Source organism: Bacillus rossius, chromosome 8 (assembly GCF_032445375.1).
Source record: "Bacillus rossius redtenbacheri isolate Brsri chromosome 8, Brsri_v3, whole genome shotgun sequence".
Taxonomy (NCBI): Eukaryota; Metazoa; Arthropoda; class Insecta; order Phasmatodea; family Bacillidae; genus Bacillus; species Bacillus rossius.
The window spans coordinates 33154022-33170702 of record NC_086336.1 but is presented as its reverse complement, the minus strand read 5'-3'; the positions used below and the strand labels follow the sequence as shown (position 1 = coordinate 33170702).

The window sequence follows — 16681 nt, the reverse complement described above, 5'->3', positions numbered from 1 at the left end:
GCCATGGCAAAAATGCATAGCAATATTATCAAGCATTATCTGAAGCCTGTGGGGCAAATACCACCTGGACGGTTGAATAATGGGTCAAAGCATTTCGTGCTGTTCAAACTGAGACTGCGAATTTGCACTGCACAGGTCGGTCATCCATTCCTCAACATCACGTTGACATCGAGAGTGGTATCCTTTTTATAGACTATCGATGGGCTGTCCAAGAAATATCTGCTGAAGTTGGGCTCAGTCATCAAATGGTGTGGCACATACTGAAGGAAAGACTTAACATGAGGAAATTTGCATTCCACTGAATTCCACATAGACTCACTGATGTTTAGAAATGGCACCTTGTTTGCAATGGCTGGCAGCCACCTCAACAGATACAGCAATGACGGATACGCATTTCTACAGCGTATTGTAGCCATTGATGAGACATAGGCTAGAGCCTACGAACCTGAATGAAAGCGCCAATCCAATGAATGGCATCACCCAGGTTCGCCATGTTCACAGAAGTTTCGTCAGGAACTCAGTCGGGTGAAGGTAATGCTGATTGTGGCATACGACTACGAGGATGTCATTCTTACGCATTCTGTGCCTCAAGGAGAAATTGTCAACACAGTCTACTAATGCAAATTTCTACAACACTAACTGCGCCCGGCTATATGGCGCAAAGTCCACCTTAAACGTGGGACAATCCCTATCATGTTGCATTACAATGCACATCATATTACAAAAGATATACAGAGTTATTTTATATTCAGGGATTACTAACAGCTTCATGCATATTATTGGCCAGCAGTTCAATACATAGAGAACTGGAAGAATACATATTCAGCAACTACACCAGCAGTTGCTAAACAAGGATGGAAAATTAAATTGGAGGGGAAGGGGGTTGTCACACATTTGTTTGACTGGTCATAACAAAACCTACAACTTTTTGAACATGAGTAAGAAAAACACACACATGAACTTATGTATGGTTAAAAATTTAATATATAAAAAAAGAAAAACAAACAGTAAAATGCTGGTACAAGTATGTACATATAAACAATCTGTACAATTATTTACACACACTGTTATTGGATTAATTGAATTTATCTAAATGGCTACATGCTAACTCTAGCAGGTAACAATTTCTTCACAGCTTTCCAAACACTGCAGCACCAAATGTACATTTTTCTCATATAGATGATTTTGATTTGCTGATACCTGAAACATATTTACACATCATAGCACATTCACATCCAATTTCAACAGCCAAAATTGTCTAGCTCTCTAATAAGAAATGAATGAATGATTCAAGACAAAATGACTTTCAGGCAAATTAATTTTAGGAATAATAACTTAATGCAAAATGCCAGTAGATAAATATTAGAGTACGAGAACACTTTCAGGCAAGACAACACACTCCCGTAAACAAAATTTAATGTTTCTGTTTGGAAATTAATTTTGCTAGTTTTAAGTGGTAACCAACAGCTTGATGCCTCTTAATGACCAGCATTTTAAAAGGTAGTAAATCAGGAACCCACACAACTAGGAACTGCATTAGTTTTCCCCACGGGAGATGAAAAATCACCCTCAGTGGAGTTGGCCAGGATCAAACCCATTATCTCCCAAACATATGTCAGGTACGCAACACCCAACAAAACATGCACGGTTTTAGTTCTAAATGAACTAGAAACTTAAGCAAATAATTCAATTAAAGCCAAATAAATACAGTAGAACCTCGATGATACGTTCCCGTTTCATACATTTTCCCGTGTCATACGCCGATTAATTTTGGTCCCGCCGAAAGTACTATATTTACAATGGTTTACTTTCCCGGAACATACACTTATAAAATAATTAATTTCCCGTTTCATACATTTTTATGAAGCGGAAAAGTCCTAAAATTCACAATTTTTTTTTGTTATATTCATCCTGATAAACGTTTTAATGTTTTTATTTTGAAAAACGTTCATTGTTTACCTTTGCAAACGTAAGAAAATAACTTTATTGCACCATAGATATGAATAGTACCAGGAAGACTGTGCACTTCGCTAGTAGCATCTTTGGCAAGCACCAAGCGAGACTAGTGGCGCAAACTAGCAATGATTATGAAAATGGTGCACGCGCTTTACCAAGGCACGGATCTCATATTTTGTGCATTCATTAATCTTTGAACTGAATATACTCGTTTGTTATTGATTTCTTACGATCGGATTGTTTTGTATTTTACGTTTCTCAAGTTAAAATTTTATTGTAAATTGTTCTGTTGCATAAAGTTGTTTGTAAAATGAAATAAACAAGCAAAAATTCCTGATTTTCTTTTTACAATTGCCTAATTTTTTTATTTCTAATTTAGGCTTGGTGACTTTTCCCCCCCTCCAAGAAAGGACTTCATAACATTTTGTAAGGCCACTGTTTCTCATGTCAGCTTTACTTGATTATGGACTGTATTTTACATTTCTGGTGGTTTTATATATGTATATATAATGATGAATTCATATCTTTCATTAATATAATGCAATTATTTACACATTATGTATTTAAGTTTAATCTGATACTGTGCTGGTATGCTAGATTGAAAAAAAAATTATTATTGCCATTCCCTTTTCATACACTTTCCCGCATCATACACCATTTTTGTGCCCTCCGTTGAAAAGTGTATGACAGGGGTTCTACTGTATATTGCAACATACAAAACAACCAATGGGAAAATGGAAATACAAATCAGATGTTTTAAGTTTCTAACCCCTTCCTAAGTTCTTTATTTATACATTAAAAAAATTGTAATTTAAAGTACAAAAAAAAACTTTGTATATACGATATATATCGAACCTCTTTATAACTATCCTTTTGCTTAGTCCAGTCAAAAGATATTTTTACTTCAATGTAACCAACATTTTTCTTCTTTTTCGGAAGAAAAATAATAACAAAGGAACAGAAGTATTTTTACATTTTATTTTTCTTTAAACTAACCATAATTAATAAAACAGCAGCTATGTACTACAAATATTGATACCTAAGTATTCACAACAAAATTTTTAGCAGGAAATAGAACACTACAAAACTATTTCACAAATACTGATAAGTGTTGATACAGTAATGTCTATCTGTACCAGAAAAATAAATAATTACCTCATTCCTTGTGAATGTGACACAATATACGTATTTTTATTAACTTTGGCTCACTTCTAAGGATTCTTTTAAAGCATACATGCTGATTTACTGGCACTTTGGTACATTCCTTACATGAATAGATTAGTTGTAAAAATTATTTTCTTTCTGAGAGAATAGCTGTAGCAAAATGCACTGCAGTTTCTGTTATGGCCATACTAAAAAACTTAACATTTTGCTGTCAAGAATAGATCAAAATGTAAAATCCAATATTGCAGACTTATTAGCCTTGTATCATTCCACCTTTTAATAAATGAATAGCATAAATGAACGAAAATTCAATCCCTTAAGTTATGTTACATAATGGTTTCAATATAATTCTAAAGAATGACATTTATTAATAATATTGACACACACTCACATATCAAATACATAATTATTTCCAGGAATTCACTAAGCATGTCTGTGTGTGTGTCAGGGGGGGAACCAGTTTGAAAGTACATAAATCTGCAAACTTTAATTGTGTGTACGCAAAATAAATCAGAAAATAACTCTGATAATCTCCAAAATTCTTAAGAAATCTAAAATACCTTGCATGAAACAAGCAAACCAGTAAGTCTCAGCCAAACTGCATCCGGATCATATCTTGTTAACTGTTTCAGTAGCTGCACACATGCCGTCTGGAAAAAAATATTTATATTATAAGCTTTTGACAAGAGCGCTAATGACTAGGTACAAGATTATATGGTGAAATGCTATAAAACCAAAATAACATCGAAAATCATTAATACACCATATAACACCAAAAAGCAAGTTAATCCACCATATAGCACCGAAATGAAAATTATATCATGGAATTAAGTAGTATTTAACCAAAACTGAATTCAAACCATAGAAAAGTAATCTTTTAATGTTTGAAGGAATGTTGACAAGGAATAACATTTTTTCCGGATTGTACTACAGTGCATGGAAGAGAAATATTAATTTTATTTTATTTTATTGTACCTCTCTTAGTAAATAAACTAAAAAACACAAATGCTCGCTAAGTTATTTTTATTGTTTGAAATTGATCTGTTTCAGAGCAATTTATTACAAATTATTTTATTGTAAAAATGCAGCATATAAATTTTAACACTGTTTTGGTGGAGTAACCATTGCAACACCACAAAACCCCTTTGATAAAATAGAAACAACACCAAAATTCTCTATTTTACCTAATAATGAAATTATACTGAAAATAAAACCATCAAATCTCGTCACTACTAATGACTTGTAGCGGTCAGGTCCGCTACCATCAAACTTTGCGCGTCAGCGTGGGCGTCAGCGCACCTTCCCCCTCCTAGTGTGTGTTTGATTTCTCCTCGCCTCCCCTCCTGGGGTTGGCGCATGCGCGCTGTGCCACGCCGATTTAATATAAGCTGCTGTCAGGGTGTAATTCGGTCTTGTTAGCTTGATTTGCTTGTCTCGTCTCGTCTCGTCTATTTGAGTAGCTTGAGTAGCTACATTGCCAGTTTCAGTCGGCATGTAGTCTGTTAGTCTCTAATTGTAACGACGTGCGAGAGTGACCTCGGGGGAAAAGAATGTAAGTGTTATTCTTTGTTTGCGAGTGAGGCGGTGGCCCTTGCCCTAATGTAACGTAAAATAATAGGCTGTCTTGTTTAAATTCCCTTTCGGCCGCCACCTAGAAAATTATGTTTGGATTAACTGAATTAACTTAATGAACTTAACTTTCAACTTGTAGTAACTGTTCTCCCCTGAGGCGTCAACGTACGTAAAGTAATTTAAGTAATTTTGTAACACCATGTAACTTCCATGCGCGCAATATTTTGTTGTTCGCGTATTTTTGTCTTTGAATTCTCATTTGATGTAACTTTTCTGTATTTGAAGTGTTTGTCTTGTGTGGACACAACGCCCCTTTTGATGGTCCGATTAGGGACCACGCACTGTTAAGCAGGTGTCACTTACGTTTTTCTTGGCCTTGAGAGATGGCTCGTCCACCTAAATATACGTCGTGTATTTTCCTTGTCAATTATTAATGTCTAATTAATAATGTCTAACTATTAATGTCATATTAAGTGAAACTTAATTGTAAAAATAGTCTGTCTTGCTGTCTTACTGTTCTTCGGTTTTTCTTTACATTTCGCCTAATTAAATGCAAACATAAATCGTAACTGATTAATGTATTTCCAGTAATTAAACCTGCTCCCAAACACCTTTCCGCAGTCCCAGCCATGTTATGGCCCCCCTATCCTTGTAGAAAGATAAGCTTTCAGACTAATTCTAAAAACACTCATGCTTCAGGTGGAACTCAAACACATGACCTCAGGGTTAGCTGTCAGGTTGTTAACCACTAGACCATAGAGGGCAAGCCTTTTACAATGTCTAACATTTGCTACTTCATCAAAAGTATACAGACAACATTTTCCATGAAAATGCTTTGCTGGCTGTGCATATTATATAGGAACAGGGTGTACCAAATCATATGCATATTCATTTAAAATGGTTTTAATAAAAGAATGATAAATAAAAATAATCTGCACTGATTGGAAAATTAAGCATTTATTGGATCAATAGCATATAATCTGTATACATGTGAGCCCAGACTGATCCATTGTCACTGATGAAATTACTAAGGTTGTATCGCAGAATGCTCACATTTTTTGCTGGTTGGTGCAATAATACATTAAATGGTAATGCGGGCCGTGGATGGTGGATGTGAATGGCCACTTTACCCTATCTTAATACATCTCATTAGTAGGAACCTCAAAAAATGGTGTTGCAAGAAATTTGCGAAATAACACGAAATCATTATTTTATTTTGTGAAATATATTAAATTTAATTATGTCACGTTTTAAAGCGAATGTAACACTGTGTAGGCGATATTTTCTCTAACTAAATATTAAGTTAAATATTCAACTGTGTTGTGCAGATCAATAAGTATCTGGGTCTTCAACTTAAGCCAAGGCCATGAATACTGTACACCAATCCCTTACATAGCACGACTAATCCGTTCCAAATATGTTTGTGTTATTCGAATTAGCATATTCTGAAATATTAGTCTACATAAATAGCAAGGCTAATTTTACTTACTGTGTTCCAAAATGTGTAGGGAAATATCTTTACTTAACATAAAAACGTACATAGAATAACACAAAACAATAAATATGTCACACCATTTATCTCCATACGCCTACCAATGAACACTTTGTATGACAAATATGACACCGCGTAACGGGAAATAATGCATTTTTTTAAACATATGCCATTACAGTTTTGCACTGTTTGTCATGGAAAAAGATTTCCTTGGAATTAATCATTTAAAGGGAGATAGGTGGTTATGTACTTATCAGTCAGCTGGTTGTCTTGCTTGCCCGGGCGTGATTTTCAACTCAATTAGCGTACCTTTCCACGAACTTTACAAACCATCCTTTACTGGCAGTGAAACCGATATTACTGTCCAGATATTTACATTTTAATTTGACTTGCTTGAAACTAAAGTGCGACCAAAATAAGTGTGGCCTTCCTGACATTCTGCTTGCCGTAATACTTTTAGTTTTGTCTCAAATACTTGAACATGATGCATTACGCTCACACTTGGAAGCCATGATTCCAACATGATTCCAACTGCAGGTGCTTGCACACATACAGTTACAGGCAGACGAATGGGTAGACGTTGCTTTGTGTTTGCGAGTTCCCTTCCAATGGCTAGACTGAACTTATCTTAGCTGATGTTCGTACAACAGCCGATAGCGTAGACAGACCTGCACGTGCATCTCTTCCGCCCCTTGTATGGCTAACTGTAAAACTGTATGCCACAGCATATCTGTTATTTACCGAGTTGAAGCAAACTTTGTGGCGTCATGCCCAACTTTTTTTTTGCCTATGGCGATTTCTTGCTAACTGAAAATTACATATGTGATATTCAAGACTGGGGCAGTAAAATTGACATTGCACTAATTGAATTTGCGCAATTTGAAGACATGCTAAGTGAGGGATTGATGTATTTGAAATGGTGTTTCATCGCAAACTGCAATTTCTTTTCAGTTGAAGCATGCATGTATTAAGATAGCATCTTAATTAGTGCTGAGCCGAACCCGGTTCCGATTATTGAAACCGGCCGATATAATCAATATCGAAATCGTGCACGATTCACATAAAAAATGCCGATATTAAAACCGATAAATTTGTACATTTTAATACTTAAACATTGTTTTTTATTACAGTAGAACCTCGATGATACGTTCCCGTTTCATACATTTTCCCGTGTCATACGCCAATTAATTTTGGTCCCGCCGAAAGTACTATATTTCCAATGGTTTACTTTCCTGGAACATACACTTATAAAATCAATAATTTCCCGTTTCATGCGTTTTTACGAAGCGGAAAGTCCTAAAATTCACAAATTTTTTTGTTATATTCCTCCTGACAAAATACGTTTTAATGCTTTTATTTTGAAAAACGTACATTGTTTACCTTTGCAAACATAAGAAAATAACTTTATCGCACCATAGATAAGGATAGTATCAGGAAGACTGTGCGCCTCGCTACTAGCATCTATGGCCAGCACCAAGCGAGACTAGTGGCGCAAACTAGCAATGATTATGAAAATGGTGCACGCGCTTTACCAAGGCACGGATCTCATATTTTGTGCATTCATTAATCTTTGAACTGAATATAGCCATTTGTTATTGTTTTCTTACGATCGGATTGTTTTGTATTTTACATTTCTCAAGTTAAAATTTTATTGAAATTTGTTCTGTTGCATAAAGTTGTTTGTAAAATTAAACAAACAAGCAAAAATTTCTGATTTTCTTTTTACAATAGACTAATTTTTTAAATTTCTAATTTAGGCTTGGTGACCTTTACCCCCCCCCCCCCCCCCCCTCCAAGAAAGGACTGCTTTACTTGATTATGGACTGTATTTTACATTTCTGGTGGTTTTATTATATGTATATATAATGATGAATTCATATCTTTCATTAATATAATGCAATTATTTACACATTATGTATTTAAGTTTAATCTGACACTGTGCTGGTATGCTAAATTGAAAAAAAAAAATATTATTGCCATTCCCTTTTCATACACTTTCCCGCATCATACACCATTTTTGTGCCCTCCGTTGAAAAGTGTATGACAGGGGTTCTACTGTACATGATCCCAACCAAGTTTATTTATCCATTTCTACAAAATTTTCGCCAAACAGAAAGAAAAAATATGGTTACAATCTACAGTGTATGTTTATGCGTTAAAAAATCAAAATACTAAAGTATAAAAAGGCACAAGTAGTTAATGAAATCACTCGGGTTATGCCGGGTATTGTAAAATTTCAACACAAGGCGTTCAAAAAGTGATGCAAATGAAGCTTTGCTTGCGTTGCAGTGACTTTCCAAACATAGGCCCGTGTTTAAGCAACGACGTTGAAAAATTACGTAAATATAGTAACAGCCTTTTTGTTTAATAGGCCTGCAGCGATGCAACACGTCTGTTTCAACTAACTTCATTTTCATTAGAAACCGTAACGTAACTTTCATTAGAAACCGTAACGTAACTTCTTGCATTATATATATAGCATACACTATTAAAAATTATAGTAGCGAATTTGAAACTGATTCTGCAGTGCAGTTTATCACAATAAAAACAAGCTGTTCGGAAGCGATGATGTGTACTTCACGGAACAAGTTTGTGCTGTACCAAGATGGCGTCCACAACAATCGAGGGCCAAGGAAGAGCAAGTCATCACAGCATTGCCAGATGCAACGGCATTTCCACCATTGCCATAGCTCTAGCAAGGTACAAGCATTCATAGTGTAGCCAATGTGGCGGCTAGGTTCTGTTTTTACCTCTTTGTTCATGTAATGGTGAATGATGTTCCGCTACGTACAATAAAGTGTCACTATAGATAATACATTATAGATTATATAAACGTCATGTGATTAAATTCGGCACTATATTACTGTATGTGGTATTTTTTCTACATACACGTTTCATTATTACGTTCTTGCATTGATGCGGGAAACGGAACGCAATTGCGAGCTTGTCGGCTTTCTGAGCAAGTAATGGAACACATACTGGACACACCATGGTTGTTGGCACGCAATGTCGGTTGGCACATGTGTTGTTTTATTGCTTGTTTACATAGGTAGATTACCATAGCATTTTCGTAAAACTGTTTTGAGAAAGTGTTGTAGTAAGTAATCTGCATTTATTAAACATTTTATAAGTTATATTTAAAGTTATGGTCATTGATTTGTGTTATGCATTATACATATTTCTAAAGTAAAAATGTTGGCTTCATCCAACACACTAGTAATAACATTTAGGCAATATCGGTAATGGAATCGGCAGTATAGGTAAGTTAATATTGGTAGTATCGGAAAAGGCTCAGAATCTGTATCGGCTCAGCACTAATCTTAATGTTTGTGAAACTTTAATATTTAAAATTTTTTGGTCTATGTTCGAAAAAAAAGTGAATTGATGACGAAGTAATGTTAACCTTAACTACTTCTTATTTCCATGTGTTTATTTGATCTGGTTATTCAACGACAGTACACTGTCAAGTCACAGTTCTATCATCCTTCAGTTCAAAGTTTCATTCTAAACCTGCTTGGGATCAAAAACTGTACATAACACTCAGGTAAAATGTAGTCTGCTAATATACTTTATGATTTTGTAAGCTGTAAGTTTTGCTGGCAACAAATGTGGGTGTTAAAACACTACTATAGTACCCATCTTGGGTATTCCAAGACTGATCTAAAATGCTCACTTTTACTGAACCAATTATAATTTTAACAAAATTTATGTAATTATGTAAACTGATATATTTCCAAAGAAGACATTGACTCTCATTTTAAAAAAAAAGTCCATGGGCTTAGAAAAATGAAATAATATAACAATATGATCACCAATTAAAAATTTTTTTAAATGTGACAAAATGTTTTGAAAGATTGCAGGAGAAGCTGAGGGTGAAAACACACAAAATAATGATAATCTGTAATTTATAAGCCTAAACCAAAAACATTGTCATTATCAGTAGGTAGAGACCTGCAAAATTAGCGGATTCAATGACCTCCAGGATAGACTCTACTACACTCTACACACTCGAGCAAATGCCACCTGTTCATTGGCTGCTGACTTGTGAGTCGTCTCGACCGAATTTCTGTGATTCGACACTTCTTTGAGCGAGGGTCTCTAATTGGCCCTCATTACTCCAGATTAGCAGTGAACCGATTGCAGAAGCAGCGCTAAGGTATAATTATTTGAATTGTAGCATGTCACGAAATGAATCCGCGAATTTTGCAGGTCTCTATCAATAGGTTGTTTTAATTTTGATTCACAATTCCTACTATGGGATATTGCAGTGCACTACCTGCAGAGGCTGGGGCTGCTCCCTGCTGAGGTAGGGCAACACGACCGACAGCAGTCCATCGACGTCTCTCTCCGACAGCTCAAGGCACTCGACCAGGCTCCCGAGTCCCTCCAGCAGCTCCTGCTGCAGCTTGAACTCCTGGGCGAAGGCGTGCGGGGCGCCGTGCCCACGCCTGTTGCCGGCACACCGCTTCGACAGGAACCACCACATCTTCGGCAGGACGTCTCTGGAACACCGTCACTGCCGAATGCTAACTCCATCTCTCGTCTTTCAAAACAGTCAACTAACCGTAGCTTTAACACTACAATACACCATTAATGCATGACAATGCTCGTTTCCACACCGTATTAATTGTAACGCATTATCTGGAAGCGGTTGGGATGCTGTTATGCAGTGGCTGGCAAGAAGTCCAGATTTCAACCCAATTTAGCACCTTTGGAATGACTTAAAATTGCGAGTGCGGTCATTGCGATCATGCCCCAACAACCCTCCAAGACCTTCGTGATGCTGTTGTGGAATGGAATAGCAACTGATTAGATCCATTAAAGATCGTATGGCAGCAGTAATTATGGCAAGTTAGGGTAGCACTAGATATTAAATAACATTTAGCAATGATTTTTATTTTTATGAGTAGTCTTTGTCTGGTTCTGTTTAAAACATCTTGCCTCAATAACAATTGGTTTATTCTTTCACAATTAACTTTTTTTCTTAAAACACCGAAACAAAAAGTATTCGTACCTTTAATTAACTCAGGTTAAAGCTAATTTCAAAAAGATTTTTCAATAGGTGCATTTTCTGTGACACCGGGTGTAGTTGTATTCACCGCCAAACATACAAACTTACTTAACTCTTAAACAACAACAGTAAAGGTGTGTAGAATTTCATAAAAACAAATATGTAGTTACAAACAGCATTTAATATAATATTTGCATTCAGAGATGGAAAAAAAAAAAAAAAATGTGCAAGCACACCTGTTTTCTTTCTAGTGGTTTAAAGTGATTCATTTTCACCACATTTTAATTTTGTCGTTTATTATCTATTAATATGTTCATATTAACGTGTACTGCAATGCACGTTTAAAAAGTTTATTCTGAGAAATAAAAATTAACTGCTTTAATTAAATCAACACACTGAGGTAGCTTGATGATAGTAAATAAACAGTACGCCATTTTCAAAATGAAACAGAACATCAGGAGGAATGTCAACAACTACTGTATTTTTTATGAATGTTTGCTACCATTTGTAAAGTGTTGAAATTAATATTCAAAACATATAATTTGATTATAATCTATCCTGTATTTGTTTTAATTATCACAGTTAATCAATGAGTTTTGTCTGTCATCGATGTTTGAGGTTACAATGAAATTAATTTCCAGTTTTCGCACTACTTTTTTTTTTGCTTAACCACTTGCTATTTTAGTAACGATCCGGCTGTAATTGTCCTTAGCTGGCATTTTAATTGCTGCAGTTAGCAGCAATGAGGTAAAGTTTAATTGGCTGTCACTTCTGTATCATCGCAATGTGCTTCAAGTTCAATGTTTTCTGTGGTTCCTAACACAATTTAATGAGTTTCAGTTATTTTCTCTCTAGGAGCACTTTCTGTAACAAAATCAGTGTGAATTTCAGGACCTGTGTTGTAATGTTATTTAGTATATGGTGAAGGAGAATACTTCAAAATTGAGTTTCCATAGTCAGATACAGGTACCACTTAAAAATACCGCAGGGTTGTATTTGAATTAGTATTGAGAAACGAAGCAGTGATGGTGCCATCTTATGTTTTTTTTTCAATGTCCTAAAGGCTAAAAACACATTAGCTTTTATTTTCTGAGGAAAACTATCACAACACATTTGACTTCTGTAACTGCTTGTCATTCACTTATTATTTAAAATACATCAGGAATAAATATCACATTGCCTCAACAAGCACATAATTTTCTCCTAAATAACTACTATATATAAACTTTTTTATAGCAATCCACTAAATAAACCATTTCATTAATATTTTAATCTCCTAGTTTGTTTAATTAACTAATGTATACATGCGAATAGAGCTGGGCCGATGCCGATCCGCGATCGTAATAATCGGCCGATTTTGTTAATTTTGCCGATCATAATGATCGGCAAAACGTAGCCGATTATTTTAGCCGATCATTGGTCTCCTACTGCAAACTTATAACATTGAATAATTACCTATACCTAACAACTTTCCATGTTTGTTTACGGTACTTTTCGGGAAGAAAATTTCATTATTCATTAAAAATAGTATGATTTAATAATTTAAAACTAACCACACACGAAAAAAATATACCAATGAAGTAAACAAATACCGTAAGTTTTATAAACATTGAACAGTTACATACCTAAGTATCAATTTTCACGTATATTTACGGTACTTTCGGTAAAATAATTTTCCATTATACTATTTGCAAAGTTATTTATCATTTACGAACCTAAAACTATGTATTTGTTTACCATTTACGGTTAATATTACCGGAATGGCGACTGGCGACTGTTGTTTAGGTTGGTTATGTGACGCCAGAGATTAAATTGACGCGCGTTGCGCGACGGAATTCGTACGGATTAATGGCGCTAGTAGTCTCGTGGTTAGTAAACAACTACTCTTCGGGAATTCATCTATTTAGTTTTTTATCGCTAAATATGGCCTATTGAAAGTTTTGTTTAGCGAAATTAATATTCTTATCCTGTTTAGCGGGAAATAGAGCTTAACTTTCTTTTGTATAAAAACCTGGTTGATGAAGAGTTTTGTTTCCCACAGTAGATCCTCGTTAATCCGTGACGCGCTAATACGGGAATCAGATAATCCGGGACGATTTAAAAGTGCAGAAAAAAAGAGAAGCTAAAGTTGTCAGCGCTTAAAATTAACGTCACGCGGGCCGGCGGCCGGCAAACACTACAAGCCATCGCGTGAGCCGCCCAACTCTGCGTCTGCAACGCTGTTTATACCGACCCTTTGTGTCGCCCCCCCCCCCCCCTTTCAGCTGTCACATTTGTCACTCTTTAAACTTGAGGGGGATGTCCTGACTTCTGCTTCATGTCTCCCGTTTATTTAAATGTTGTTTCACGTGCTGCTGTGTTACTTTCCGCCCGCCAACGCACGGCAGGCGCCTGGCGAGTGACATGTCTGGCTGGCATTCGGCTGGTCGAAGGTGGGTGGGGAGCTACCCAAATTTATGTGTACAAGGTCAGCACGATCTTATCTTTCTCTCTTCGGCTGTTGTAAATGACCGTGAACTATTGGCTAGGCAGTGCCGTATTTTTTTAAGCCGAGACAACAATTCGAAGGCGGCCCTTACCGTTAACCGATTATCCGGGTTTATTTATTTATTTTACAGAATTTCAATTATCCGGGCATCGGCGGGTCCCAATGAACACGAATAATGGGGAGTTTACTATTTCTATCCACGTGCTGCCAAGGTGCAGTAAGCCTCGGGAGATGCTACGTCACATGACCTTGGCCTTAACCCAGCTGCACGCTGGTGTCTGAGAAGCTTGACAAGACCTTCCGGGCTTACCTGTATAATCGCTAGTCCGTGAAATTTATGATGTCGTGATTTTTAAGTAATCATGTCAATGAAAAGTAGTTTTGTCTGGGAATATTTCACCGTTTATAGTGATCCGTCAAAAGCAACGTGTAATCTTGAAAGGCTCTAATCGGCTCAGAAGATCGGCAAGATCGGCAGCAGATGATCGGCATCGGCATGATCGGCAAAATAGGTGATCGGCCCAGCTCTACATGCGAATGAAATATTATTGTGCTGCATGTAAATGACTTCCTCACATTTGACAAAAACATATGAACAGAGATTTATATTTTTAAAATCAAGTTGATTGAAGTTCATTACCATAAATGGGTACAGGAAAAGTGGTGGAGAGTTAAGTTCTCAGAGTTTGAAACATTACAAACCAAATACGACTAAAAATAAAGTGGAATATATTACTTCTTTACAAGCGACAACCAAATGGACGAATGTTAAACACGCCACTTATGTTCTGAAAACACCAACAGGTAGCGTATTTTAAATTATATTTACACATTTTTTGAACAGTTTTTTTGTAATTAAAAAAATTATATTTCAGGTTACTATTTATTTTTTTAATTTATTTGAATGCACAATTCACACAAAGTATAACAAAAACACAATTTTGTTACTAGGCTACTGAGTTTGCAGTGAAGTATGAACAACTGAGAAAAATGGTTTGCCATTACTTGAGAGTGCGTGATCGTATGAAGTCCCTCGCGGTCAGAGCAAGGGTGCGCAACAGCTCAAAGCTCCTCCTCATGATGACAATGTCCGACCACTGCGTCAAGCGACCGACCAGGGGTGACCAGATGTGGTGCACGATCGGGAGGAGCTGGTTGGTGTGCGGCTCGAGCAGCTTGACGCCCTCGGTGAGTGTCTCCAGGACGATCAAGCACTGAGTGCGGTCCTTGGTGGGCAAGAAGTGGACGCTCCTATGACGTTAAGAATCATACTAGTTGTAGTTACACACTCACTCTCACGTACAAATTGTTACACCATAACAAAAAGTGATCAAATACTGCTATTTGCCTACATCACATTTTAAAAATACTGTCAGTAATAAAAAATACCATTACATGGAATGTTTGGAAAAAAAATAATGCAGACTTAATTTTAAAAAAGGGGTTTACACAAAACTAACTACAGTCTGTTTAGTGATTCTAAATTACCATTTTTTCAAACCTATTTTCATTTTGGATCAACGAAGAGAGAGAGATAGAAAGAGCTATACTCAGACTTGTCTTTTATAGATATAGTATATATGTACATAAAAATTTATTTTACTTCCAATTAGAGATGGGCAAATAAAATTCTCAAATCATTGAATACCATTATATCTTCAGTATTCAAAAGATTTCATATTTATTTCAGAAAAAAATATTATAAAATAAATATTTGAGGAAATGTAAATTCAAAAATTCAACACAAGTCAACTCGAAAATTTTATACTGTTGCCCAAAATATTTTGTTGAGATGGACAAGTTTGCTTTGGGGCAAGTCTAGCCGAGTTCAGCAATACCTTCAAGCCGAGTCGAGTCCACACTTGATAATTGATACACAAGTTAAGTAGAGTTGAGTCCTTAAAAACTGAGTCGAATTACAATAATTGCAGGAATTTACATTCCTGTTGTTTATGTTAGTATAACATTCTCATTATACTTGAGTTCAGTCGTCATCAGGTATTTGACAAGCTAGCCAAGTTAAGTTTTAGCTACCCGCTCAACTCGGCTCAATATTCCAAGTTCGGTCCATCTCTAATATTTTGAACTTTTATTTCATTATATAATTATGGTATATAAATAACACTGCAACATGTACTATTTCAAGAAACTTAGTTTGTAAAACAAATATTTAAAGAGTTGAATGTTTTAACACAATAATTAATAACTTTCATTTCTTATATATTATGATTTTTGACTCCTGACACTTAATATTCGTACATATTTGAGGAGTAGAATCTGAGTACTTTTTGTGATTCAGATTTAAAAATTTGAATTTTGGAAAATAGGAATCCGACCCACAAATGCCTCCTATTTTCATAAGTCTCTAAAACATAGTGTGTATGGTTGACTCCATAAATGCATCTAACCTCTGCAGAATTTGGTCAGCAAGCAGGATCAATGGAGGAACAGTTTCTTTCTTCTCAGACTCTGTCTGTTCCTCTTCAACTGTCGATGCTTGTGCACTGTCATTAACTTCATCATCTTCTTCCATAAGTGACAAAACCTACATAAATTATATATATATATATATATTTTTTTTTTTTTTGAAAAATAAAAAAAAATAAAGCCAATTTTTTGACACATTTGGAAATTTCAAGAACCTTTCTATTATCAACATATTTCACTATATAACTAACTTGTTAGCAACCATTACACTTCAAAACCAAAAATTTGGTTCAAGGAAAATAAACTATAAGTTTAACAGTTTTTTTAACACAATTGGAAATTAAAATAATTCATTTCAGAGCTTTACATTATACATATTTACACTAAGAAAAAATATCAAAGATGAATTTCAAACAAACATTTTCACGTTAAAGATGAATAAAAGTTAATCTTAGGAAATAAAAAAAAATTTTTAATTGGTTAACTACTAATGCTTAAAAAATTTCTGTGCTTTTACAAAATAAAACTGTAATATACTCAATCTGAAGAACAGTTCAATCAATGAACAGCC

General features: G+C 35.4%; 1 protein-coding gene across 2 annotated transcripts in view; it reads right to left on the bottom strand.

Annotated features, from left to right (window-relative positions):
* Positions 1–956: 956 nt before the first annotated feature.
* LOC134534724 (TELO2-interacting protein 1 homolog) overlaps positions 957–16681 on the bottom strand; it is a 60134-nt gene continuing 44409 nt past the window's right edge. For both annotated transcript variants that reach the window (XM_063373213.1, XM_063373214.1), the window contains exons 14-18: positions 16092–16228; positions 14689–14934; positions 10461–10686; positions 3681–3770; positions 957–1200 (exon numbers count right to left, since the gene is read on the bottom strand). In XM_063373213.1, the coding sequence (XP_063229283.1) occupies positions 1111–1200; positions 3681–3770; positions 10461–10686; positions 14689–14934; positions 16092–16228 (789 nt within the window). In that variant the 3' untranslated portion in view covers positions 957–1110. The remainder of the gene's footprint in view (positions 1201–3680; positions 3771–10460; positions 10687–14688; positions 14935–16091; positions 16229–16681) is intronic.